We start from the raw sequence: 27,988 nt of genomic DNA on the forward strand, positions 1-27,988 counted from the left end.
CTCTTACTTCAGACAATTTCAAACTTCGGCAGGTATGAAATGCGATTGCTTCATATACCAAACCTAGATTTTGATTTTAAAGAAGATGAAACAAAAGCATTCGCTTTTCAATCACTTTTATAAACCAAAGGCCTATTTTATTGGGGTAAAATATACTGGTATCTATTGAAGACAATGTTAAAGCTTGTCTCCTGTACTTGGTAACACATAGCTAGATATGGTAGAATGTTAATGTTCATTTAACAAAACCAAGCAGTGAAATTAGTAGACTTAATGGTTGTAAATACATATATGCACTTAAAATAGCCAGTTCTGTGTAGTCTGTAGGCATACGAAGTGTTACCATTTCTATGTCATTAAGTGTTGTTTCTTCAAGTATCAATGCCAAGATTAATGTGCCTTGTAGCTGTTTTCTTGCTCATTATTTTAGCAGATGGAATGGGAAGGAGGGTGGGAATGAAGCCCACGGGAATAGGAACTGTGAGCTTCTGTAGGGAATGAAATGCAAAGGGAGGAAAGGCAGAAAGGCCCACAAAGGCAGGAAGAGGAAGTAAAACAAAGGGCAGAAATAGCACTGATTCTAAAGAGGGGCGTAATCTCCCACTGAGTGATGGTGACAGCAGCATTAAGGCACCCAACAAGCAATAAAGAATATTGACTGAAATTTTATAGTATGCACCAGCTATATTCAACTTTTCAACTTTGTACACGTCTGCTGCTTACATTGGTGGGAGCTGTTTTCCCTGATTAAGAGTAATATATGAGTAACTTTATACTTTCAGGCCATAACTATGCCATGTGATGCTCCTGGTCTTGTCATTTGGCTCTTAGTAAGGATAGGAAAATGTACGGTGGGCCTGCTTCTCCAGAAGTGTGCCTGCAACTCAGCTGAGGCAAGTGCAACGCCTTTGCAAAACTGGTCTCCAGGCACCTCTCTGAAATGGGGGCTACTGGCATAATGGAGTGCCTCAGGAACAGTCTTTTTTGATGAAATGTGATAATTCGTGGTAACGAATGGTGCTTTCAAATGGAAAGAACCTAAGAATTTCTTGAACTGTCAGAGCCTCATAAAATTTGCATCATTTGTTATTTGTCAGGATCTCAACTGTGTCCTACACTGCATGTGTTCAGTATCGAGCACAGTGAGGCATCCAGTGCTCTTGTCTCCCGAGTGCTGCTGCAATACACGTACTATTCCAAAGAGAAAGCTGCTTTCATAATATGGTGAACTTCTGAAATGTTTCAGTTACTGGAAAACAGCTGAAGTTTGCTTGTGGAACCAGCTCCTATTTAAACCAAAACACTGGACTTTGAGACCTACGTCCCCTTCTCATACAGCAGGCTTTTTCATTCGGAGATAGATCTGGAGGGTGGGTGTTGTTTTAGAAATGCTGTTTTATAAATTATCTTACTGCTTCTTTTAATTTTCTTCTGTCTGCTCTGTCCAGCAAACCTTTCTATGGCACCAGCTTCCTCCTCAGGCCCTCCTCCTTTGAGAAAGGACTCAACCCCTGTCATAGCAAATGTGGTGTCCCTTGCAAGCACCCCTGCTGCCCAGCCTACGGTGAATTCCAACAATGTTTTACAGGGTAAGACTGCTGACTAGGATGCCTATATTTTCAAATCTCTGTTCCTGAACATCTATATTTGCTCAGGAATCTTTTCCACTGAGGACAGCAGCCACTTCTTCATTACACTTCACATCAGTGCAGATGGTTACGCTTCTGTCCTTCCTTTACCTAGGTATAAATAATAATTAACATTTATGTATGTACAGCAGGGAATGGGGTTTAATGGGAATTCTTTTTCTTGACCTTGGCAGGGTATGGTTTATGGTCCTTGATTATGGTACACAGGCTGTTTTATGGTTTTTTTCTTCACAGGTGCAGTCCCTACTGTGACAGCAAAAATAATAGGAGATGTAAGTTTTACGAGAGACTCTTTTTTTCTCACTTTCACCCAGATTGTATCAATAACAAGTAAAGTAGCCGAGAATTTTGCAACATCATTTTGTAACTGCTTTTCCTGGTTGTGATTGTGATTTAAAATCCATCCAGCTTGCAGACGCTTTTTTAAAAAATGGATAGAACATGTATGGTATGAAAGTCTTTTTGTGTCCACTGACAGATGGATTAGATGTTTTAAGACAAGGCTTGTCATATTGTAGCTCTTGAGATGGCTGTAGTTCTCAAGCAGTTTCTGTGTGGCTTCTGTACTTGAGGCTACCTTCTGTGCCCAGCAGTGGGATGTGCTGTCAAATGGACTAGGATGGGAGGAGGGGGACCGGCGTGGGCTGCTGGGACTGACGTGACCAAGCTCTTGCAGCTTAGCTCTCCTTCCCCACTACTCAGTGTGGTAACAGAGCTGTGGGGAACCATTGGCACCACTTACCTATGAATAACTCCTAGAGTTCCTATTCTTAAGCCCTTTAAGATATGTGGTGTACATCTTGCAACTCTCTTCAAATATGAAGACTGTGTAGTCTGGAAGACTGACACCCTTGCTTTTCACTGAAGTGCCATTTGTGCATTAGAGTATGATGAGTTTTCCCTAATGAAATAGATCCTGTTATTTGAATGCATGCCTGAAAATTACAGTTAGCAGGACATGAAATTAGCACAAGCATGAATAGTCAGTCTGTGTGTAATCAGGAAGTGATAGTGATAGTGATACTGCCAGCATTTGTGCTCATTTTTTTCTTCTGTTTCTTTCCAGTGGTTTCACATCATTTACTGAGTTTTTTGGGTATCTGTATCAGCCAGACTTTTAGTATCTTGATATAACTCCTGTTTATATCTTTGCCATCAGTAAGATTCCAAGGTAAAAAGTTTGTAGAGGTTATTTGACTACAGAAACCAAAAATTCTTGCAGATTTATTCATTGCACTATTAACAAAAAAACCCCCACGCCTGTTGTTTGATTAAAATAAATTGAGGTGAAGACCAGAAAGCACTGAATACATTAGCAAGCTGTTTTTGCAATAGTTTTTAAACGATCATTTTTATCAAGAAGGAGAGTTTTAATTTGTTCAGCCTCCCATAGTAGAGAACAAATGCCAATCTTACGGTATCCTCCAAACCTGTACTGACTCAGCCCTCATTTGTATTTTTCCAAACAGGCTAGTACTCAGACAGATGCCCTAAAGCTACCACCATCACAACCACCTAGGCTTCTAAAAAATAAAGCGTTACTGTGCAAGCCAATCACACAGACTAAGGCCACCTCATGCAAACCTCACACACAAAACAAAGAATGCCAGACAGGTATGTATCTAATCTCCTACCCTTTTTATAAAAGTCTGTATTGCATTTGAGAGAGTAATGCATGATTTATGTAACAGAATATTTTTGAATGTATGTTAAAATCTCAACTAGCTTTCAGATTGTTGTACAGTATATTCCAAGTAGCTGTTTGCCTTACAGATAGCAACATTTGGTGTTCTTTGGAATCCATAAAGCTTCATGCGTGATGAATCTTGAGATTTGCTTTAACTCATGTTTAGCATCCTGCAGTTGTCTTAACTATGGGGAATTAACTGAGTGGTTAAGTGACATGCAAAAGGCTATGGAGGGAACTTGTTTTCCTGAGGACAGAATTTGTGAATTCTTAGGTCTCGCAGCTCAAGCCACAAGAGCAAACTCATTTTAATAAAGTGCATGATTTTTCAAAGGTTATTTCAACTCTTTAGTTATTAGATAAGATACTAAGAATCTCTTGAAAGTTAAGGCCCTATTTCTAAGATAATTTCTTTAGATTCATATTTGCTCGAAGCTCCCTCTGTGGGAGGGCTGGGAAGGAAACAGAAGCCCCTTCAAAGGCTGTTACATAGTCCAGATTGCCACTGAGGAGTGCTTTTTTCATCATTGTTACTATAGAAGGAGCTTGGGGCGTCTAGCCTTGATACAAACCTCTTGGTGAGGAAGATGAAGTGGGAAGACTATAGTGTTTTTTTTTTAATGGTACCTTCTTACAGTGTTGTAGTTAGTTGTGAGGTAATTGCACTAACACACCATTTACTTGGATGCAAGCCTTAGTATTTAATACTTATTTCCACTCTCTTCCTTTCCAGCATTTTGTGTATATAATCACAGTACTGTTATTTCCAAACTGTAGTATTAGTACTTGCTACAACAGTGCTAAAGTGAAAGATGACTGTGAACCAAGACCCAGTGCTGTGCACACTGAGTTACAAGCAGAAGTCCAAACAATTATCATGGACACTCTGGAATGTACTGGATAGTTACATGGTTAAACAATTTTTGTTTTGTTCTATTTTTGGTATAACAGAAGAAGAAGAAGCTGTTAAACCCCAGATTGTTGTGGTGCCTGTTCCTGTACCAGTGTTTGTGCCAGTGCCCCTTCACCTCTACACTCAGTACACACCAGTTCCACTTGGGATGCCAGTACCTGTAAGTTACTCTTCAGTTCACTAGAGAAGTGATTTTCAGTCCTGTTTCTGAACAGGACGCAGAGCAGTGTCATTGGGTTTTGTCACTAGTCGTGCCAGTGGTATTTGGAGTCCTTGAAGCCATTTCTTTCCTTGTCACATAGTGTTTGGTTAAGCACCATCACACAAAACTACCAATTTTTAGGGTTGTTGTAGAAATGAAACAAGTTGTCCAATCTGGAGTTATTTTAAAACAAAATATAGTAGTCCTAAAATATATGTGAGATTAAATGAGAGGAATCTCCTTTGTGTATTTGCTGTTTCCCTTCACCCCCAAACATGCTCTAATATTTTCCGCATGTTCCATAGGTGCCAGTTCCCATGCTCTTCCCAACTACCCTGGATAATGCTGATAAGATCATTGAAACTATTCAGGATATCAAGGAAAAGATGCCCACAAATCCATTTGAAGCTGATCTCCTTCAGATGGCAGAAATGATTGCAGAAGATGAGGGGAAAGAAAAAACACACTCTCATGGTGGTATGTGGCATTTTTAAAAAGGAAACTAAATGCAGTGAGATTAAGGTCCTCTCATCACGGAAGATAGATAGAGAAACAGATGTAGGACCTGCATTGGCTGCTTCCCAAGTACGCACGCCAAATTAAATGGTCCTCTTATCTTACCAACATTTATTTTTCATAATGAAAGTGTTCATGCAAGTAAAATGCCAACCTAGACAGGACTATAATGCTTATCTCATGTCTTAGCAATTTTGATTACTTAATCTTAAAAAAAGGAGGCCTTCTGGGAATTCAGCTGAACTGCATGTTTTGAGATAATTTTGCCTCTGTGTACAATATTCTGTTCTTGGTTTTGAAAACATACTTTCTTTGAAGATTAATTTACTCTTCCTCCATTGTTCCCATCCCAGGTGCTGGTTATAGCCGCACCTTTCTGCAGGTTTCATCATTTCACAGAGGTTTATCAGTCAGCGATCACTAGAGCTATGTTAGAACATAGAACAGCCTAGAACCCATGTTAGATATTGAGCGCTGACAGTGGTTTAGAAGTCTTTGCATCCCTGTCACTGATCGTAGGTGCCGACTTGACTTTTGCTGACAGTAACAGATATACTAGAGGTAGTAATCTCCAGATCAGTACATCATGCATTAGCAGGAGTCAAAATCAAGAAGACAGTGCAGCTGTTTTACAAGAATATTTTCCTATCAGGATTTTTATGGTGGATTCTTGGAGCGTGATGCAGGTTAGAGTGTGTTGGATAGTGATCATCCCATGTAATAAAAGTGGAACAAGCTGAAAAGAAATGAGCGAAATATCTTACTTGTCTACAGATGACTCAAAGACGGCAATGGAAACATTTGGAAAAGCAAACATGGGTTAGTTCTGCATTTCTGTTTCTCCCGTAACAGCGTGACCAAGGTAGAAAGCTGTTAGGAGAACTGTAGCGAAGACACGTGTGTTACTGTTACAGCCTAATACATAGCCTTTCGGTGTTCAGAGTATTTTGTATTAGTTATGTAAGCTGTGCCTCATTTGTAGATACAGATTTCCTTCTTTTTCTAAAGGATCTCAAACATCTGAACATGAGCTCTTCCTGGACCCCAAGATATTTGAGAAAGGTCAGTTAGATTGTTGTGGTGTTTTTGCCAATGGTTTTTGATCCTGCTGTATCTTTTCTTGCAAACTCCTCTTGTTGTTTGCCCTTCTCTATAGCATGTGGTATATCTGATCACTCTCATTGCAGACCAAGGTAGCACTTACAGTGGAGATCTGGAATCGGAAGCAGTGTCCACTCCACACAGCTGGGAGGATGAGTTAAATCACTACGCCTTACGATCAAATGCCCTGCCAGAACCAGATCCAGAACTGAAGCAGTTCTCCAAAGGTGATGTGGAACAGGACCTGGAGGCTGATTTTCCATCAGGTCAGTATAATGAGAAGAAAAATGCATTGTTGTATAAAAGTACACAGTTTTCTGAGTAAGCATTGTACTGGCAGCTTGCTTAGGAAGGGTATGCGTTTTCCTGTAGTAAAACTGGATATTGAATGCTGCAGTAATATATCAGCTCTACTAAGAATTAATATTTTTGAAATATTGCTGGTATCTTTAAAGACAGCATTCTACAGAACCCACAGCAGCAGTAGCAGGTAGCCTTACTTGACTCCTTTGAATTTATCACTTCTGTGTCCGTAGGTGTAATCCCTGTGAGTGGTGCGTAAGAACGTAAGTTGGCTGGAATAAGTACACCCACTGTTTGGGGGGGCTTTTTTTCTCCTTTGAGAATTTACTTCCTTTATACAGAATGTATATAGATTGCCTAATTATTCAAAGGTAAAAGCATTACTTGAATATACAAGTATGTTTGCCAACTGTAAGTTATTCCATAGTGACACTCCTACCTGGGCTCTTAAATCTGGTAATTAAACTCTTAATTGTGTTGATTTGACTTCAGACTCATTTGACCCCCTGAGTAAAGGACTGGGTTTGCATTCGCGTTCACGAGCAAGACGGAGACATAGAGATGGCTTCCCACAGCCAAAAAGACGGGTAAGAAAGTACTTCTGGAACACCAGTTCCTTGCATTTGGGGTAATAACGTTATATGCATGCTTATTTTCAGAAGGACAAAAATACTGCTCCAGGGTGAAAATGAGACCTCAGTTCAACTGCAGTGTATATTTATTCCTGTTCTGCTGTATAAGATTTTTTTTTCTCCCCCTCTGCAGCTAGGTAGAATAAATGCTCTTTTTAGTGCAGAACATCTTTTAAATGTGAATCATTTAAAAAAAACTCCAAAGAGATGTCTTTTAAGTAGTGTCATAATCTACAGGAAAGAATAATTTTTTTCTTGTGTAGCTAAAGAGGAATATATTTCTGTGCATATTTATCACAGTGAGAATGACTGATTTTTAATGCATCTTTTCTGTAAAATGTGGTTAATATTTGTCCACATATTAAAAATACATATATATCCATTCAGATTGTGAGAGGAGGATTTTGTTACCATGTCAGCATAACAGACTTTTTATGTGAAATCAAGTTAAGCATCCATTGATGAAGTGCTTACTAAATGTTTATTTGTTTTGATTTGTTTGTTTGCCTGTAGGGACGGAAGAAGTCTGTAGTTTCTGTAGAGCCCCGGAATCTGATGCAGGGCTCCTATCCAGGTTGCTCTGTTTCTGGGATGACCCTAAAGTATATGTACGGGGTAAATGCCTGGAAAAACTGGGTCCAATGGAAAAATTCACAGGAGGAACAAGGGGACCTGAAGTTTTCAGGTAAATTTTTCTCTCAGTGGAAACAGAATACTTAGTTGAAGAGCCCTTGGCATGATATGTTGTTCAAATAAAGATTAAGATTAGATATTACTGAGTTTTAAAATACCCATGAGTGGAGAAGAGATTTCATGGAATACTGTCTTACATCTTTTCATGCATTTAAAAATCGTAGCTGTTACATTTTTAATTGACCTGTTACCTATTAAAACAGGCTCTAAAATACCAGATTTCTTTTCAACATTAGAACTGTTAGTCTTTTAACCTTCACTTTGTGTTCATTTGCATGTAGTAGTTCTTCATTTGTAGAAGAGATGCTTTATGCAGCTGCAGAGCTTTCCTGAGCTATTATCAGGCCATAATTCTAAACTGACAACACCAGCTTGGCCCCATCTTTTTCATCTGTAGCTAACACATTCACAAAGTATTTGTTTCTCAGCATAACTTTTTGCTGTAAAAAAATTGTGTGCTACAACGTTAAAATCTTAACAACTTATTTCTAGGCTGCACAGCTGGAAAGAAACTTGTCAAAAAGTCTACCCATTCTTTGCTGCAACCTGCCTGAAACGAACTTTAAAAGCATGAATTTTTCCTGTGTCTCACTAGGGTGATAGATAACAATGACAATATAAATATCAATTTTGCTTATTTTTCTGGTTATGGATTATTTTATTTGTTTTTACAAAAGCAGAGCAGTCCTGGCATTTGGCAGTGGCTAACTCCCCTTTTCCCTGGTCTCAAATCTGTCTTACATGCTTGCACTGAGAGTTTTGTGGGCAAATTTTCAGAGTCAAGCAGAGAATTTAAGTAAGGAATACAACTGAGCTTCTTTGGGATGGTGGGGAAGAAAACAAACTAAATACTTCTGCAATGTAAAGAACTAGGCATGGCAGGGCTTATGTAAGAAGGATCCCCAAGGGAAGAAATTTAGCTAGAATGAGATCTGCTTTTTCCTCTCTTATTTGGAATTTTTGTTCTCATTACATGAGAGCAGCTGGTTTTTGTTTTCCAGAAGTAGAGTTGTCACATGAGTTAATGTGTTTTCTTCTTCTAAGGAAGCAAATATTACAGTCAGTTCCAGGAATCTGTCCACCCTCCCTTCTCAGAAAGGTTCCCTGCCTAGTCCCAGGCAGGTTCTTTGTAAGGTGTGAAGCAGGCAAGCCTGGTAATTTCATTGCAGATCCTTTGATTGATCGATTCCCTGATTGCTCTGCTTCCTTTTCCGAATCCCATGCATGTCCTGTTAAACTCTTCATTCCTTCTCCCTTTAAGGAGTCAAATATGCTGCACTCAACTCCAGTCCAAAACTATTAGGAAATGCTCAAGATCTTTCTCTCACTCAAAATTCCCCTGAGTCCAGCTATAGAGGTGAAACCTCTTTCCCAACCCTATGCTGCCAGCCTCCGGGACATGCAGCCATTGCCATGCCACCTTTTGAGCCCAAAAAGCTCTTTTTTGAGCTCAGCAGACTCCCTAACATTTCAATCTCTTACCTTTAAATACCTGCAGCCTTATTACTCAATTGCAGCATTTATACTGGTCGCACATGCAGCTGGTTTGGTTTATATTGGCCAAGTCCTCATTTAATTGTTAGCCAACAGATGGGGAATCGTTCAGAAGTTTAGTCATCCGGGGTACTTCATGTACGAGAGAGAAGATTTAATAGTTCTGCCTACATGAAATAATAAGGAATGTGTGAAGATTTAATCTGTTGAATCGAGTTAATTTTTTCTAATAATTTTCTTTGCCACAGTTTGTCCTGTGAAACTCAAGGAGGACATTCTCTCATGCACTTTTGCTGAGCTGAGTTTTGGCTTGTGCCAGTTTATTCAAGAGGTGCGGAGACCAAATGGAGAAAAATATGATCCTGACAGCATCTTATACTTGTGCCTTGGAATTCAGCAGGTAACTCAGAGAATTAGGGTATTGCTGAGAACATACGAAACTTGCTATGCTTATTTACGTTTTATATCCATAGTCCCATCTAACTGCATGGTTTTTGTAGAGGAAGCAATTTTGTGCTTTATTCTTAAGTCTGTCTTAATCACATATTTGACAAATTTGTGACCTTTTTATGATCAGAATGAACAGGCTTCTTCTGTACTTGGGAGGAGTGTGGCATGAAGGGCTAGGTGTTTCTACCTAAACACAAATCTTTGGGTTTGGTACCTTTTCAGTCCCTTTTCATGTATAGGAAAAATTTGCTTCTCAGAATTATTTGCTTTATAATGTAGTGCTCTAAATCTAGAACAGTTGCACAATGTTCTTCTAATATACAAGTTTACATGGAAGAGGTTACCCAGCAAAGCCTGAGCTCCTTCAGTCGCTAGACAGATACCTTTTGTGTTGGCAGTATTTACAGAAAAAATACAATGGGAATAATTTCATTATAATTAATAAATGCTAAGAGTAATGTACCAAGTCCTTGCTACCTGCCTTGCAACAGTTGCAGTACAAACCTAAGACAATACTAACTTCTGTTTAAAACTCTACATTTAGTATATTTTTGTTAGGGGCATTTTTTTAGAATAGCCTGCTTATTCCTTTCCTTAAACAGTCATTTGGAGATAAGGAGTCAAAAGCTACTCCTGATGAAAACCTGTCATTTGACTAGGCAAAGCTACTTCTAATGTAAAACCTGTCATTTGACTAGGCATGGAATTACCTTTTTTTTCCTTGTTTTCTGGCTATGCTTGAAAAAAAACGTAGAAAGAGTTAAAAATTCAGAGTGCAGTGGATAAGGCCTAGAAGTATCAGCAGTTTTTGTGTATTCCAGTTTTGACTTATTTATTGATACACACTCCTCACTTGCAGAAAAAAATTTTTAACTCCTGCTTGACAGGAATTTGAGGGACTTGCACCTTGATGCTTTAAGTTGAGCTATTTCAGCAGCCTAGCGCTGGGCCTGTATCTATTGTTGGGAGGTATTAGCATGTGAAGTTGTTTTCCACAGAAAAATACTCAACACGTTTTCTGGTTTTTATAGGCAGGCTTTTTTCAAGAATATTTAACACTTAAAGAACGATGATTTTTCAGAAACCAGCTCTAGAGCTGGGAATATTAACAATAATTCTTGGCTAGATCTCTCATTCCATACTGGGGAGGTCCCAGTCCCTGCAGAAAACTTGATATCTTACTGAAGGTTTCAACAAAGTGGTTTGCAACATAAGACACTGGAACATAAGAAAGGAAAAGAATCTGATGTCCTGTGTCTTCTCTGCACTGTTAAATAATCACAAACTGTATGTCTTCCTTTTTTTTTTCTCTTGTAGTACCTGTTTGAGAATGGTAGAATAGATAACATTTTTACCGAGCCCTATTCCAGGTTTATGATTGAACTTACAAAACTTTTGAAAATCTGGGAACCTACAATTCTTCCAAATGGTAGGACAATTATTTTGTTTTGTGTAGCTGCATGACAAAGCCATATTATAAATTAATATTTTCTCAATGCTGTGAAGAAGAATGTGATCTGAGGCATTTACATTAGTCTGTTTCTCCACCATGTAATTGTTTGTGGTAGACTAGCATCATGGATTTTATGTCTGTTTCTACCAGTTACGGATTACACTTAAATATATCTTTGCCTCTGATCAATCTCTCGACTCCTTTGCCAGAAAGGCTTCCCATTCCAGTAGTCAACGTGCTAGTTCTCTTCCCTCAACTTTTAGCTCATCTTTTTTGAATACAGATAGCCAGAATTGTCTGTAGGGTTTGCGATGAGTTACTGTAAATACCGTGTACAGTGGCACTGGTATTTCCCTGTTAGTACTGGAAATACTTCTGAGGGATCTGAGGATCACATTAGCAAATCATGGGAATCTTGTCTTGGCTCCTGGATTCCAAGTTCTTCTCACCTCAGTCACTTCCAAATTAAGAGTTTCCAAATTCTGCAGATATTTTTAATTGGTCTTCAGGTACGATCATGCAGTTTATAAAGCTGGACACCAGCCGTATTAGTATGTGAGATCTTTTTCAGAGTATCAGCGAAACTTGAGTGACATTGGCAACTCCATACATGTATTCACAACTGTTTTTTCATTTAGAAAATGAACTTTTTCTTTAATACAGAAATAATCTGGTTACTTCTAGACTGCTGCATTGAGGGATGTGGGTTTTTTCCCAACAAACCTCTTACAAGCACCCGTATCTTCTTTTCCTAACAGACTTACGATAATCACAGTGGGCTGTTTGTATATAAAGATGGTAAATTTTAAACTCATGCTCCATGTCTTAGGAATTACACATTTTTGCAGTTGGCTGACTGTGATTTAATAGAGCGAAATTAGAACTTGGTGAGGTTCTGCTGGTGTCTGCAGTCTTCCTTTGTATCCTCTCTCCATTCCTTAGGTATTGGAAGATCATGCTGTTCCGCAGCTTGGTTCTCCATGCTCCCTCTTACGTTTGTGCATGCAGTGTTCTTCGTTTTATTGGAATTACAGTTGCTTATGATAGGTCTGAATTTGATCTGATACGCAGTTTGTTAATATAGAAGGTCAGCTGAAAGAGGATTTACGTGAATCTCTGGCAGAATCTGCCTACTTAATTTTACTCATTTCTGCCTTCCCACCCGGCTCATGTATGAAGTTTTCATTGCTTTGGGAAGATTCTGAAAATCTGCTAGATTAGACACAGCTTGTAAAAGCTCTTAATTTGTAACTGGAATACGGGGAAAGCCCTAAAATTGCATAAATAACTCTGCTGTTTTTTCTTTGCCCGTTGTTTCTAGGTTATATGTTCTCAAGAATCGAAGAGGAGCACTTGTGGGAATGTAAACAGCTGGGTGCATATTCCCCTATTGTTTTATTGAACACACTTCTATTCTTCAACACCAAATACTTCCAACTAAAGAATGTCAGTGAGCACCTGAAACTGTCCTTTGCCCATGTTATGAGACGCACCCGAACTCTGAAGTATAATACTAAGATGACATATTTACGTTTTTTCCCACCCTTTCAAAAACAAGAGGTAGAATCAGGTGAGCGCTTTCTGATCATCTGAATTTTGGCAATCATGTTTATGTTGTCTGCTCCTTTTTTCTAGAAAGGACTGAAGAGAAAAATATTATGCAGTAAGCAGAGTTGTGAAGATGCTGTTACCCTGTAGATTTTCAAAATTTTTTCACTCTAGTAAGGTTTAAAGAGAAATTCTGCGTGACCCAAGGTGTTCAGTAAAAATTTATAAAAGAGGTGCCACACGTTTGGCTGCAAGCTTGTCTTTTATACCATCCTAGGCTAGCACAAAACTTTAACTACTGCATGAGTTAAAGGCCTTTTCTGAAGCACTTTTCTCTGGACTTCATATTCTTGAGGTCCAGAACTTTATCATGCCCTTTTAATGCCCAGATTTGTCCTAGGTCTGTGCAGTGAACACACAAGGCAGCCCGAATGATGAACAGCAGTTTTAGGTGAAGCTAGGGGCTTGCTCATGAGCAGGGACTATCCTGACCTCGGAGGCGAAGAAAGACAGGTTTTCCTTTGTGGTTATTTTTTGGTATTTGGAAAAGGAAAGTCTTGATCGACTGCTTCAGTTAATAGTTCCGGTGTGTTACGTGAATTCTGCTTTATTAGGAAAAATTATATCCTCCATATTTTTCTGATAGATACTAATTCTTGTTGGTTTTCTAGACGAGCCATGGGCTTTGGACAGCGTGTAGCATACGCAGTCTTTTGCCCCTCCAGCAGATCAAACCATTTGACTTGCATGTGACAGATAATCAGTTCAAGTAGTGTCCTTCCGTGTGATGCACAGTCCCATCACTAGGTGCTAGGCTAAGCGACTAGGGCTTTTTCTTGAAGGCACTGTTTTTCACTGAACTTTTGTGATGCCGTTTTTGTGTATCCAGATAAATTATCTGTAGGCAAAAGGAAACGCAGTGAAGATGAGGAGATTCCAACAGCAGTGGAAATGGCTGAAAATACGGATAATCCTCTGAGATGTCCAGTCCGACTTTATGAATTTTACTTATCAAAATGGTAAGTGACAGAACTTGATTTTTGGTCTGTAGACTGGAACAGGCATTTGGGCAAGGTTCCTGCTCAGACCTTTTGTACCTGTGCTGCGGGCTCCTCTCTCCGGTTCCTGATCCCTCAGTGTGAATGCAACCATGACTTCCAGCATCAGCACTGCTGTTAGACTCAGCAAATAGGTAGTATTTGTTACTGGTCTTGAGTCAAGATGTATTCTTTAAATACCTGTTTACACATCCACAGGGTGTAAAGGTAAACAAGGGGCATTACTATAGTGACCGTGGCTTTCTCATCTCCCTTCATTCCCATACAGGATCCTTCTTTTGAGAAGATTATAACTTAATACCCTGACATCATGTTCCTTGTGAAAGAGGGTGGGAAAAGTGTGACTTAGGTAAAACTGCTGATAGCTTTTGCCTGCTGAAATGTGAGATTAACTTGTTATCAGGAGTTAGAAAGGAGACTGTATAGCAAGGACATAGATATAAATCATTTTGTCTCCTCTTGTTTCTATATAAACTTCAGTTAGATCGTTGAGCAGGTGGAATGTAATGTTCTTCTCCCTTCAGAGAAAATACACGTGCAAAATGAAACAGCATCTCATTAGTGTCAGTTAAAACAAACAAATCACTCTCAAAAACGCACCTACTGAGCCTACTACAAACAGTCCAGTTACTTAGGCAAAGGCATGCCTGGCAACTGTCCTGACTCTTTGTCTCCCTCTGCTTACCTTCCTTGTCTTTACTGCGTATCATTAGAAGGAACTTTTAGCTGTCCTTGGGCTGGGAAAACATCTTCATGCTCCTCACATATCATAGCTGAGCCCCCGCAGTGGTGCAAGCAGCAGTAAAAAATCACTTTTCTGTTTTAATGTGAATATTCCAAAGCCAGGCAGGAGCGATCCTTGCTCTAGAGGGCTTTGTCTTCCTCCCAGAGCCTGAAGGCTGCCTCAGAGCCACACGGTCAGTCGTTCAAGCAGATGGGCTTACTGTTCTGCACCATGAGTAGGCAAGCTAGGATTTAGTTTTGCTAGCTCTTGGAACATTCCATGTGCCAAAGTGTGTAGCAATTCTGGAATTCTAGAACCGGTTTCATTTGGAGATTGACTGTTCAGTGCTTCTATCAATCATATCACGATGCTAGTACCATTAATTGGATGGAACTATGATTGAAGAACCACATCGGTAAAGAAGTCACTGATTTTCTTTGTTTCTTTATAAGCAGCTAATGCTAAATGACCTGGAAACAACCGTTCCCTAAGTTGAAGGGAGGAAAGCGAGTCACTAACAAAAAGATTGGAATTCAGCTGTTTAAATTACAGTGCTGTCATCTCAATGTAACTTTCATTTTCTTCGCTGTTTCTCCTTAGCGTTTTTGTGAGTAGGACTGTTAATGCTGCCTCCTGCTAATGTGCTCTTCCTTTTTTGCCGTTGGCAGTTCTGAAAGCGTGAAGCAGAGAAGTGATGTATTTTACCTTCAACCTGAGCGCTCCTGTGTACCCAATAGCCCCATGTGGTATTCCACATTGCCAATAGACCCAGGAACCTTGGACATCATGTTAACACGTATTCTTATGGTGAGGGAGGTACACGAAGAACTTGCCAAAGTCAAATCAGAGGACTCTGATATTGAGTTATCAGACTAACTGAAGTGGGATATTTTCCTTTGAATACACATCAGAAGCACCAAACTGTGAATACATCCAGCCTTTGGAAAATGTGTATCAAATAAGCCAAGATAATGTCACCTACAGGCATATTTTGAACCACAGTGGATGTACAAACTGGAACTGGAAGGAAGCAAGCTGTGTAAGCTGCAAAAAACAACGTCCTGTGGCACCGATAAATCTCTGAACAAATTCAAGATGAACCTATTTGAGTGGTGCATAAATCCGTTATCTGTTTAGGATTTGAAAAAGTTGCAAGATATTTTTAAGGAAAATGGTTGTGTAAAATCTACCATAACAATGTTGGGCATGGAGAGCTAGACTGTGGCTCACGTGACGTCTCAGCCTGATGGCTGGCAGTCCTTGCTGCCAAAGGACACGTGGAGATCCTAGAGCTCTTCACGGGGGCGAGAGAGAAAGTGGTGATATTTAGACAGACACCTTCCATTATAAATACACGTACACATATGCTTTTGTAATTTTTTTTGGAACTGGGATCAAATGTTAGGAAGGCAGAAGCCGCTGGCTATCTAACTGGAGAACGGTCTGGCTGCTGTTAAAGGGTCACACGAGGCCAGAATCTAGCTCTCGGTCCAGGCTGACACCAGGTCTAGCCCTGTTGAGTCTTCGATGTGGAAGAGGTGCTGTAGGTCAAACTTCAGAGTGGTCGTGTTACGGGACGAACATTTCTGGGGTATGTACAGGAGAGTGACTGTCCTGGGGTATGTGCAGAAAATCCCTTACCTAGCCCAGTAGCTCTGCAGTCTGTCGATATAATCTAGCAAATACTGTGGTGCGCGGAAATTGTTTCTCCCTTAAGGCAGCTTTCCTTTCTCCTCTTTCCCTACTCCTCTGTTTTTGATTATTTTGTAAGGCGAATTTGGAGGGCCTTGTCATTTCAAATGAAAGATACATGCACTCTTTCTCTTTCCACCTTTGCAACGCGTGCAGTGTTGTACAAAGGATGCAGTATTACTTTTGACAACAGAACTGTGGTAGAAAATTACCATATGTGTTCTTTTTCCCACCCCACCCAAAGAGATTTAGTCATAGTGTTGGAAATGGAAAGAAATTTTTTTAAGGCTTGGCTGTTACTGCGTCTTTTTGAAGAGAAAAGCTCCCACATTGTGTTTAGAGGACAGGAGATTATCAGATGCTGTCTGTACCTCCGTTTTCTCAACCTACAGATATGTGTTTCTGATGACCAGTGGTCACAAATTCATTGGAAACCCGAACTATTTTTAAAGAAGAGAATTGTATGGTTTTTATCTAGCTCTGGTCAGTTATCCATCGTGTAACAGGGGTCTGGTATTTGATCTTGTCACTAAAATTTCAAGAGATGAAAATCAACAGCCTTGAATTATATTTCCTTTTTTTTGTTTGTTTTATTTGTTTTTGTTTTTTAATTATTTTTTTAGCAGTAACAAAAGTAATTTAACAAAAATAAAATCAGAAAGTAGTCTATTGACGTTGTGTACTCGGTAGTCCTGTCCCTGCCTGTAACAGATTTCACTGATGTATTTTTTAATACAGAAAACTATGTGAAAAGTAAACCTGCCCCTGATTCTGTCTGATCAAAGCCCATCTGTGTCTTTCATTTCTGATCCAAGATACTGCTTGCTCCATGTGCTGGCCTAGCACTCCAGGGGGAGATGTTTGGGACATAATCCGTACCCTGCCAGTACAGTATCCCGGCATTTGGAGGCTCAGGGATGCTCCCACAGGCTGATTTCTTGTTCTGTGAACACTAACCCGTCCCTCCCCATTGTTCTATTAGATAGTGACATAGCAGGCACGCTACTTTGGATGGGGCTGGTTGATAGAACGTTTCAGGGAAAATAAAACCATTCTGGAAAGATGAGTGTATAAGTCTGTAGGGGATAAAAAATGTCCGAGCTGTGTCTGTTGCACACAGGTGTGCCCAGAACCTCGATGTCAGGAGGAGAGGGAAAGGATTCGGGAATGCCTGTGTTCATCCCCTAGAAGAGTGCTGCTGTTCTCAGCTGGCTGCCTTTGCCTGCTCCCTCCTTCCCCGGCCGCCCCCAGGAGCAAGGGGGCAGTTAGGACAAGCTGTTGGGAGGGCAGGCTTCTGTTGGGCGAGGGTTGTCTAAAAAATACCACATCTGAGTTTTCCCTTAACAGAAATATTCCCATCGAACAGCAGTATATTAGTATCTTAGGAGAAACATACTCATTTTTTCTTTCTCTGAAGACACTCACTCCTTGTCTGTGAACACTTCCACGTATGTTATTTTTTTCCAGGTCCTCAGAACGAAAGATATTATTTGCCTTTTATGTTCTCTCAGCAAGGAAAGTGAAATCACTTTTAAGCTTGACTGGGTGAAAACAAAGTTGTTAAACGTTTTGCTAACTCCCGTTTGCTTCGTGGCTCTGAGATGAGAAGGGTTTCAGTGGAGTTAAACGACACAGTTCAGGACAAGTAGTTTTAGTTTCAGCTTCTCTGGTCAGACACCATCAGTTAACAGGACAAGTAGTTTTAGTTTCAGTTTCTCTGGTCAGAACCATCTGGAGAATGCATTTTGGTGTTGTCCAGGGTGTGCCTGGGCTGCCTTTGCCTCTCGGGTGATTTCTAGTCAGCCCGGGTAGAGTTCACACTTGATTTACAAGATAGAAGGTTTAAAATACATTTATAGATCATACACACAAGATCAAAGTTCTGAACACTTAAGATGAAGTTGTTTATAATAAACGTATCCGAATCATTCGCTGACCATGCAACCATGTTTGTTACTTGAAATATTCTTTTAAGCAGAAAAATCATGCTGTAATCTCGGTGCGGACAGAGGAACGACCAAGATGGGTGTGAGAAAAATAGAAGATGATGATCCTGCGAACAGGGTTTCTGTCACTGTGCCTTCCTGCTGCTAGACACACGTTCCACTCCCCTTCGTGTTCAGCCTGCAGGGATGATGGCATAGCTCTGCAGACCGGTTGGAGAGCTTGGAAGCGAGCATGTCGTGTTACTTGTTAGCGAGCGTATCCACAGTTCTGGCTACTTACGCAAGTCTTTGGATTTTTGCAGAGGTTTTTTTGGTTGAAAATGCTTCTGGAATGTGGCTATTCCCTCCGTGGCGCCGGCAGTTCCCTGGCAGCTCTCACTGTGAGAGGTGCTCGGTGCAAGCCTGCTGCTCTCTCCCGGCTTCGGCTGACTGAAGAAACTGGGGCATGTTGAATGCCACAGAATGAGGTGCAAAAAGAAGTTCAATTATCTTCGGAATTATTCTGTCAACTACAGATCTAAAAGAACCCCCTGGATTTCTCTGGCAGTAGTCTCCAGCCGAGTGATGGCTCCTCAGAGACCTGAAATAAAGTGGCAGCAGAATCACTCGTTTCCCATTTCCCCAGGGTGCGCTCCTGCACCGGTGCCGGTTCAGTGCCAGGGTCACAGAAGTGGCTCTGAATGTGCAATAAAGTCTTTGTTTTCTGGTAACAATCTCAGTAACTCTGCTCAGTCCCTTGAGCAATAGTTTCACTGTTGCCTTAAAAAAAGAAGAAACCAGAACAACTGCTTGTGTGTAAAGTCCTTGGGGTGCTCTTCTCAAACCGCCGGCACCGTGTTCGCTCTCTGGGCTGGAGTTTTGCTCCCATCAGCACAATAGGTTCCTGCGCTGCTTTTTCTTGCATTTGTCATTTTAAACAGTCCTAACAAAGCAGAGGCAAAATTAAATTTCGTTGTCTTCTATTAAACAGCTGCTCGCCTGCAATGTGTCCCCTGTAGCATCATCAGCCTTAAAGAAATTAAGTTTTGAGCAGTTGAGCTACTGAGCAGTTACTGAGCCTTTCCTGGGCAAGAGAAGCTGTCCCGTTTTTGAGAACGGAGCACCGAAAATGTGTAAAAATCATGGAGCATGGCTGAGGAGAAAGTCTAGAAGGAGTTTTAGGAGCGGTGAAGCTGGATGGGAGCATACCCTGTCTCTCCAGGTCTTGCTGAGGGGTTGCTATGAGTGGAGCAGGCATGAGCCACCGCTTTTCATCCCAGCCTCAGCAGATGATGGCAAGACTAGTCCCTGCACGATCGATGACCTCCTTTCTTGGCTTCCTGTGGGCAGCTGCTTGAGAGAAATCTCTTTTCCCCCCACGAGTCGGCTGCAGATTTGTCGGGCAGGTAGGACTAACTCTACTTTTATGTCTCCCCTGGTTGGAGAAGCTGGGGGGGTGGGGTGTAGAGTTTTTGCAAAATGTTGCATTTGTTAAGAAGTTGACCTCAGCCCTTTTTTTTTAGAAGGTGGATTTTTTGAACTAAGGGGGAAATGGCTCCTTTAGTCCCATCACTGGCACGAACAGATCCCCTCTAACTTCATCCCGTGGCTCCCATGTCAAGTCCGTAGCACCAAGTTGGTACCAGCTTGCATTTTTATCTCCGGTTTCCTCCCTCCACCACTTCCAAGAAGCCTTCGATAACTTTTCGTTTGTGCTGTGTTTTATGAGGAAACAATTTCAGACATGCCAGAAAGAGTGAGTAATGACGGGGCGGGTGGTGGCAGAGGAGCTGTTGCAGGGTGCTGGGAAGGGTGCCTTGGGCAGGTGGGCAAGAAGCTAATACGAATATTTAAGTGTCTAGGTTTCATCATTTGATATTCAAAACATTTCAGTTGGATGCTATTAAGGACAATTAGTGAACGTGGGTGTGGGTCATAGATGGGACAAACTTGGAAAGAAAGAACCTGGATGTAAAAGCGTTTTCAGTTCCCGCGCCAAGCACGCTACCTCTTCTGCTGTCTCATGGCAAACTGCAAAATCTGCAACAGCTTTTTTATTTTTCGATTTTCATCAGTAGATGCTGCTGTCGTGGAGGTCGTTGGCTCTCAGTCGACGGCACCAGTGCTAGCTCTGGTCCAGGGAGAGGCGCAGCGTTGTAGGATGGGTTTTAGAGTCTCAAAGGAATTTGGGCATCTTGGATTCTTCTAGCCACAGAAGTCAAATTTCCATTGGCCATAACATTCACGAAGCTAATGGTTTTTCAGCAGAGATACGGGTTTTGTTAGAGAAAAAACCTGAAATACCTTAGATTATTACTTGCTTGGAGGGAAAAGGGAATTTATTACAACGAAACAGTCAAGCTAAACAAAGCATCACACACACCGAATCTCAAAAATGTATCCCAAGTGCACAATTTTAATTAACTCAAAGCCGGTCCAAGTTCCCGGTGCTCAGCCTTAGGATGCAGGCTGCGATGGCCACGTTAGCTGTGGCTCAGCTCGTTTTGTGGTTCACGGTCAACTACTGGGTGTGCCAGCGAAGGGCATACCTGGGGCCTTAGGCCCACCAGTCTCGGACTTTTTATTCTCTCTTCTACATATTTATAACACAAAAAGCCAGACCGATTTGAGAAGGTCTTTTCAAGCTGCTGGGAGCCGAGCCAGGCTGCTGCTTTTCCGAGAAGGGTGTGGGTGATCACTCCTGGACCTTGCCCCCCACCCCCACCCCCCAATTAAGCCACTGACTCATTATATAGCCCGGGATCCAGTGTACACTTCATGTCACTACTGTTCTATCGATGAAGCCTCGTGTTCCTTCCCTTGCCAATCTGTACCTCGGTTGTACCCATCTGTAAATTGGCCAGACTTTCCTACCTCGTTTGGGCATTATGAGGCTAAATTCTGTAGGATGCTTTGCAGCCCCGTGATGAAAGGTGCTATATAACTGCAAAGTGTTACTTCAAAAGATTTAAATAGGTCACCAGTGCATCATAACCTATATTAAAAAGACTTTTTCTTATATGAGAATTTATAGAGTTCAATGTATGGTATTAATAAGTGAATTATTGAGACCCCCAAAACAGTTTTTGTTTGAATCGTATCTGTATTCTGGAAAAGTGATTAAAAACCTTTAACCTTAATAAAAGAGTTTAGCCTTATTTCCTGTATGATGTTGGAATCTTTTAAACTTAAAGCAGAATCTCACAGATTTTAGGGGTGGAGGGTTTACTTGTTTTTAAGCCAGCATTAAAATAGCAGCTTAATATCTTCACAGCAAGGCTTGGTCTTTCCCACACGGCCGTGTGGCAGCTCACACTGCGTTTTGCTCCTCTTGGAAGCCTCTGGGATCGGCTGTAATTAGATCAATCACCAGCAGAGCTTGTTACACACCTTCCCCAACTGGTGGCTGCTCGAGGGGTGCTGGCCACCAGGAGAGTCCTCAGGACCCAACGTCACCTTTGCTCTGCCACCCTGAAATGCCGGAATGGGCCAGGAGCCCATGGAAGCACCGCCGCTCGCCTGAGACCTTCATACGGCGCTCGGATGCCTCCCAGCAAGGGCACGGCAAGTCTCATGGGCTGCCGAGTGAGCTCCCTGAGGCTCCTCCGTGTTAGGAGCCACCAGAGCTTTACTCAGGGCAGTTTTCAAGGCCCTGAAGCTGTTTTACGCTTATTTTGAACTGTGCTGGTGCCCCCACAGCCAGGCAAGCGCCCGTGCAGCCAGCATAGCCTTTGGGTTTAAAGAAGCTGCTGAGAAAACAGATAGGGGCAATCGCAAGCAAAAAAATAATTACTCAAATGCTGATTAAATGTTCCCAGCAGCCTGAAGAATGAGCATCTGAAATTAGGCACACCCTGGTGCGGCCCCGATCGCCAGCAGACATCACGGATGCGTGGTATGAGTGTCTGGGGGCAAGGGAGAGTATTAGTTTCAATGGAGGATGATTATTATTATCATCATCATTATTGCTGCTATTATTATTTATTTAACTGTTACACAGCTGACACCGATACCATCATTCGAGGTGAGCCGGGTCTGCACAGGGATAGCTGGTGTTCGGTTCAGGAGACAAGGAAAACTGGAAATATGATTAAGAATGATGGCATGTGATGTGCAGAAGTGGCAGGGAAATACCGTGTCTGCTTGTTGACTAATGCTGTCATTAATGCATTTATTTTAGGTAATTAATTATAGAGAGTATAGTAACTGAAACCCAGCTGACTGCCAGGGAGACCCTTGGTTGCCTGGGCTTGGGACACCACAGGGGACACGTGCCACACATCAGTCCCATCTGCCATCCGTCACCACACACCACGTGAATTAAACACAGTAACAACCCTATCTCCGGCCTTGCCAGGGTCTCGGCTTTTTTGGGGGCGAGGGAGTGCAGGGCTGAAAACATACTGCTTTGATTCCATTCCTGGACCACCACACATCCCGAGGAGGTTGATGGATACCTGGCCTCCGACCGCACACCCGCCACCACAACACCCCCAAATGTGAACCGCCTTTATTGGTTTCAATGCACTCATTGCTCCAGCGGAACCGCAGATTGTAAGAGGGTGGCCGGGTTGCTGGGGGGCTGCGGGGGCTGCCTGGCAGAAACCTCGGGCTCAGGCACCTTCTTGGCTTCACTTGGGTTTGTCACCTGAAGTTTTCTTCCAGTTGAACAGCCTGGAACCGGCCACTGCACCGAGCGGCCCCAGGGTAGACATCAGCCCGATTTTGGCACCAAGAGAAAAACCTCCAGCTCCTGCAAAGACAGTGACACCCCAGGATACCCCAGGAGCACTGATGCCGCCTGCTGAGGGGCTGAGCACCAGGCAGAGGGCACCGAGGACTTCTGCTGGGTGGAGAGAGCCAAGGTCTGCTCCAGACTGTGCCGGGGAGCTGGCCTGGGGGCCGTCTCTGCCCGCTGAGCGCTCCAGCCCCTTTCTGCTGGCCCATGCTGGCCCCGGCCAGCACTGTGGGCAAATAATGCAGACACTGCTCTTGCCAGGAGAGCAGACACCCACCTGATGGCCCCAAACCCTCCCCCTTGGTGCCCTACCCCAGCAAGTCTTGATGCGTCCTACCACACCGTGGATTTATCCTTCCCCACAGCTCCGGGTGATTTGGAGCAAGGATGGGTTAAAGGGCTGGTTTGGCTCTACAGCACCTAAGGTGGTGCAGCCCCCCAGGATGACCCCAGCCCCACTCACCAATCGACTGCAGCACGGCCACGGTGCTGCCGGCCGCCACTGCTCCGTTGTTGGCTATGGCAGCTGCTGACATCATCTTGGCAGCCAGGGACCCAGCGGCGATGCCGGTCGCCTTAAAGCCCAGCACACAGACGCCCGCGGGGACGCCAAAGAGGGCCACCCCTGCGGGCAGGACACCGCAGCGTTAGGGGGCTCTCGGCCACCTGCACCACCCCCTGCCACCGGTGCTGGATCTGGCCCCCCAGAAAGGACAGAGGCGTTGGAGAGGGGAGTGAGGGCTGTGGGGTGCGGGGATGGGGACACCCCATCCTCGGGAGGGGAGGCGGGCAAGGGCTGCAGCAGGGGATGCAGCCGGGGATGCAGCCGGGGATGCAGCCGGGGATGCAGGCAGACCCCCAGGCACAGGCCGGGGCTGCCCCCTCCCTCGCAGCACCCCCCGAGCTCTCCCCGGCCCGGCACTCGCAGCCCCCCAGCCCGGTCCCCCACCACAGCCCGGGGCTGGGACCAGGCAGCGACCCCGAGCGCTGCTCGCCCCACGCCAGCCCCTCACCTACTCCGACAGTGGCTCCGATGGCGGCTCCTTTGACTTTGTTTTTCATGGCTCGGAAGGAGAGGCCCTGCCTACCCTGCCTACCCTGCCGGCCCTGCTCGCCCCGCCCCGCCCCGCCCCGCCCCGCCCCGCCCCGCCCCGCCCCGCCCCGCCCCGCCCCGCCCCGCCCCGCTCGGCGCGTCATCACGCGGGGGCGGAGGCTGCGGGCTGGCCGGGGCCTTTCATTAAGGGGATCGAGTGCAGCAGGGGAGGTACACGGGGGGCGGGGGGGTGTGTCTCAGCGAGACAAGCATCAGTGAGGGTCCCGAGGCGGGTCCCGGAGGGTCACAGCAGGACACCCCCGAGGGCAGCCTCGATGACAATCCCGGCCACCAACAGCCGTCACAGCTGTTGGACTTCACTGTGGACCTGAGGAAGAGGAGGAGAAATCAGCCCGAGCCTCCCCGTCCCCAGCATGGGGCCCCCACTGCACCCCACTGCCTGGGGGGGCATCCCAAGGAGGAGCAGCCCCCCCCCCCCCCCCAACGACCTCACCTCCCTGTGGGTGCACCTGGCACCCCACACCAGGGGGGACCCCAGGGTTCCCCCCTCCCGTGGCCGCCCCAGGCCCTCATCACACTGCTGGTACCTCCTGGGGAGGCTGAAACACGGGGTGCGCTGCGGTGACCCCGTGGGCACCGCGTGGCACAGTGCCAGGAGCACTCACCAAGCAGCTTGGCTATGGCCACCAGGGTCCTGGGGGCCACCCTCCCGCCACTGCCAACACAAGCATCGTCCGGCATGCGGGCATCTGGCTGCGTTACCTGCTTCGGTGAGGCTCGGTGCCAGCAGAGCTCCTGCCACCGCCACAATGAGTCCTGCTGCAGAGAGAAGCAGCGGTGACACTCCCACGGGAACACACATGTCCCCAGGCTGTGAAACGCTCAGCCCCGGGGCGCTGCTCAGACACGCGTGTCCCCCAGCCTCAAAAGAGGGGGGTGCGGAGGCAGAGCCCTGGTGGCCCACGCCAGCCTGGAGCAGAGCAGGGGGTGCAGAGCACCGGGGCCAAACCTCCCTAACTGGGGCACCGAGAGGGTCCTGCATGTGGGGTGGGCTGAGGGGCAGCGTTCTGGGGAGGGGGCAGCACCCCCGAGCAGGGTCTGTGTGTGCAGAGCAGCAGTGCAAAGCACCAGGAACGTGATTTGTTTCTGCGTGGTGTCAGCCATCCCCGTGCCCACCAGCGCCTTACCCGTCGGTGGGGTCAGCCCAAGAACACAGAAAACCTGTAACAGAGCGGGGATGGAGGGCGGTCAGTCGGCCGGGCCGAAGGGAGGGCGAGCTGCTGGGGCGCTGCGAGGGGCTCCTCCACGCCCTGCCCGCACCCCTGGACCCCCTCCTCCTGCAGGAGCATGTGCCCCTTCCTGGGAGCATCCCGGTGCCCCACACCAGCAGGACAACGGCTTGTGCCTTCTCCAAAACGCTGGGGAAGCACGTCCTTGCCGGCACAGCCCCACTGCCCACAGCTGGCCCTGGCCCCGTCCCGTGAGAGCCCCAAGCCCCCGAGCCCCCCCGCGCCTTTGCTCAGAACCGGAGGGATATTTGCTGCGCACCCAGGGGCGGGTACCCCGTGTGCCCTGTGCTGTCCCAGTGTGGGGACAGCACCCCTGACCCCGGGAGCCGCCGCACAGCTTACCCATGGCGGGCTGGCCCGGGGGGGCAGCGGCTGGAGTGAAGGTGTGGGGCGTCTTGTCCAAGCTGGGTCCTTTGAGGAGCAAGAATAAGAGTTTCTTCCTAGAGTGGCATGGGTGGCGAGCGGGCTCTTGCTCTCCTGCACAGCCACCCCCTTCCCACCCCATCCTGCCCCCCAGGAGCGCCTCCATCACCCCACAAAATCAGAGACCCCCCCAGACCTCGTGTTTCTTCCCAGCCCAGGACTCCCTGGCCACTCCGCCAGCCCAGCGGACTGAGCACCCCCCCACACTTTTATCCCCCCCTCACAAAAGGGGTGCTGTCCCCAAGCACCTGCCACGGTGCCCCAGCACCCTGTGCCACCAACCTGCTCGTCTGCTGACCAAGAGGTCAGTGCTGATAACAGAGGTCTTGGGTGACATCGGACGATAAAGTTCCAAGAATCACCCTGCTGGGTTGTTTTCCCACAATTTCTGGTCCACTCCCGTGTTCACCCTTGGTGTGCCTGGTTCCACCAGAGCTGGAGGTGGCCGGGCAGCGCGGCTGTGACTTCCCTGTCCCCAAGGGTCGGACCCCAGGGCTGCCCCCCACGGGGAGCTCCCTCCCTTTGCTGCAATGCCCTCGCAGGGACGGGGGGGACGGGAGGTGCCGGGGCTGCGGTGGGGAGATGTGCTGGGTGGGGAGGAGGCTCCTCACGCTTGTGCCGTGACGGCTGGGGCTCCTTGGGGCATTTCCCCACCAGCTCTGGGGCTGGGGAAGCTCGGCCGTTTTGGATGAGGACTATGGGCAGCACGGGCAGCCTGGCAGCACGGAGATTTCCACCAGGCAGCCTCAAAAAACAGCCAAAACCCTATTTTGCAAACTCCCTTTCCCCCACTCCTCACACCCACTCCTCACCCCGAGCTCCTCCGGGCAGGACGCAGCCAGCCCACCCGGTGACAGCCCCCCGGGGCCGGTGAGGGCGCAGTGGGTGCTGTAGCCATGCGCCTCTGCAGCTGGTTGAAGGGGACCAAATCCAGTTGCAAGTTGATCTGGTTCCTTTTTACCAGCCCTAGGGACACACCGTCTCTCCAGAGGTGCTGCCTGGACCGGTGCTGGTGCTGGTGGTGGGGTCCCGGTGTGGGGGTCCCAGCCCAAAAATACATACTTCTTAACATTCCATAATGCCGGCCGACTCCATATGGGCATATGAAGAAGTATGTAGGGTTGGGAGGGAGAGGCAGGCAGCGTGGGGCTGGCTGGTGGGGCACAGGGCTGCCCACCACTCCCGGCAGAGCCCACCGGCTCAGGGCTGGGGGACCCTGGAAGGCGCCGGTGGCCGCAGTGAAGCCCGAGGCCCCGCAGGGGCTGTGGGGAGCATCTCCTGCCCACCCCAGATCCAGCCCCTGCCTGTGCCCAGCCCCGGGTGCATCCCCGCGTGGCACTGCCCGTACGGTCCCGCAGTGCCCACAGCCACCCTGGGGCAAGGGGTCCAGCGGGTTCGGAGAGGGCGACGGTGCCGCAGCCAAGGCGTGTGCCTGGGACACAGAGCCTCTGCACCAGCCAGAGGATGCCAGGGCTGCCAATGTGCCTGCCGCCGGGTACCTTGGCCGGTGGCTACCCTTCGCGGGCGGTGGGATGCCCCAGGACGCAGCCAAGGCTCAGGAGTTTGGGCCAGGGGGTGCCACGGGGGCTGCACCTCCAAGTTGATGGGGCCACAGCCAAGTGCCGTGGATGGTGGAGGTGGGTGCCTGTGCTCGGAGCCACTTCCATAGCGGGGGTCCCCCCATCAGCACTGGGTCGTCACAGGGGGTCCCCGCTGCTGCTGCTGCGTGGGGTCAGGATGTTGCAGCACCCCCTGGCACCCCGCACTGCCCCAGCACACCGCACCAGAGCACTGCTGGCAGCTCAGGCCAGCGCAGAGGGGGCCCCACATCCCACACCCCCCACACACCCTGCCCAGCTCGTTTGCAAAGCCAGGGGGACGGGGGCGTCTGGGCCCTCCCCAACCCGCAGCCATGGGCAGGGGAGGCTGGAGATGCCTTTGCCCACGGGAGGGGGGTTCAGCTGAGATCTCAGGGGCTTGAGACCATAACAGGGTAGGGGGGGCACTCCCCAGCCCCGGCACAGCACGGCCAGGGCAGGGCGATGGAGGGGGCGAGCATCACCACAGCCCAACCGTGCCTTGACCCCAGTGACCTTCCTACCCCTAAATCCATGGCCGGAGCGGTGTGATGGTGGGTGCAGGGAGCCGTCCTGGGGGTCCTGGGCCCGCCCTTTCCCAGGATGGGGGAACAAGTGGTGTGTGAGGGGCTGCACCATGGGCAGGAGGGACACGGGGCTGGCCGGGCCCGGTGCGGCCGTGACTCAGCGCCGGGAGCTGTGGCCACACGCGCTGCAGCTCTCTGCAAGGAGCCAGTGGGTGCCAAGTACACAGTCACCACGCTGGCCCCGTTCACGGCACCCACAGGCAGGAGAGACACTGCTGGGTGGCCCCCAGAGCCACCAGCCATTGCCGTGAGGCGCAGGGCTGCTGCCAGCACAGCCACT

The 27,988-nt window shown here is 46.5% G+C and overlaps 2 protein-coding genes across 6 annotated transcripts in view; one reads left to right on the plus strand and one right to left on the minus strand.

Moving 5' to 3' along the window:
* Positions 1 to 16,873, plus strand: part of ZMYM4 (zinc finger MYM-type containing 4) — a 43,844-nt gene extending 26,971 nt beyond the window's left edge. For 4 of the 5 annotated variants that reach the window (XM_055705387.1, XM_055705388.1, XM_055705386.1 and 1 more), the window contains 14 exons: positions 1,449 to 1,589; positions 1,884 to 1,921; positions 3,119 to 3,263; positions 4,288 to 4,409; positions 4,757 to 4,928; positions 5,976 to 6,029; positions 6,155 to 6,334; positions 6,864 to 6,958; positions 7,517 to 7,688; positions 9,439 to 9,590; positions 10,958 to 11,069; positions 12,415 to 12,663; positions 13,531 to 13,660; positions 15,092 to 16,873. In XM_055705387.1, the coding sequence (XP_055561362.1) occupies positions 1,449 to 1,589; positions 1,884 to 1,921; positions 3,119 to 3,263; positions 4,288 to 4,409; positions 4,757 to 4,928; positions 5,976 to 6,029; positions 6,155 to 6,334; positions 6,864 to 6,958; positions 7,517 to 7,688; positions 9,439 to 9,590; positions 10,958 to 11,069; positions 12,415 to 12,663; positions 13,531 to 13,660; positions 15,092 to 15,299 (1,970 nt within the window). In that variant the 3' untranslated portion in view covers positions 15,300 to 16,873. Of the gene's footprint in view, positions 1 to 1,448; positions 1,590 to 1,883; positions 1,922 to 3,118; positions 3,264 to 4,287; positions 4,410 to 4,756; positions 4,929 to 5,975; positions 6,030 to 6,154; positions 6,335 to 6,863; positions 6,959 to 7,516; positions 7,689 to 9,438; positions 9,591 to 10,957; positions 11,070 to 12,414; positions 12,664 to 13,530; positions 13,661 to 15,091 lie in introns of those variants that run through there. The other variant, XM_055705391.1, reaches the window with a different exon arrangement.
* Positions 16,874 to 22,534: 5,661 nt separating this feature from the next.
* On the minus strand, positions 22,535 to 23,893 carry LOC114015985 (interferon alpha-inducible protein 27-like protein 2A). Its single transcript, XM_055705394.1, has 3 exons — positions 23,792 to 23,893; positions 23,242 to 23,403; positions 22,535 to 22,793 (listed from the first exon to the last, which is right to left on the minus strand). The coding sequence occupies exons 1-3, from the start codon at positions 23,838 to 23,840 to the stop codon at positions 22,672 to 22,674; spliced, it is 333 nt and encodes a 110-aa protein (XP_055561369.1). The 5' UTR covers positions 23,841 to 23,893; the 3' UTR covers positions 22,535 to 22,671.
* Between the last annotated feature and the right edge of the window lie 4,095 nt (positions 23,894 to 27,988).

The sequence above is a fragment of the Falco cherrug genome, chromosome 3 (assembly GCF_023634085.1).
Source record: "Falco cherrug isolate bFalChe1 chromosome 3, bFalChe1.pri, whole genome shotgun sequence".
In the NCBI taxonomy this organism is placed as follows: domain Eukaryota; kingdom Metazoa; phylum Chordata; class Aves; order Falconiformes; family Falconidae; genus Falco; species Falco cherrug.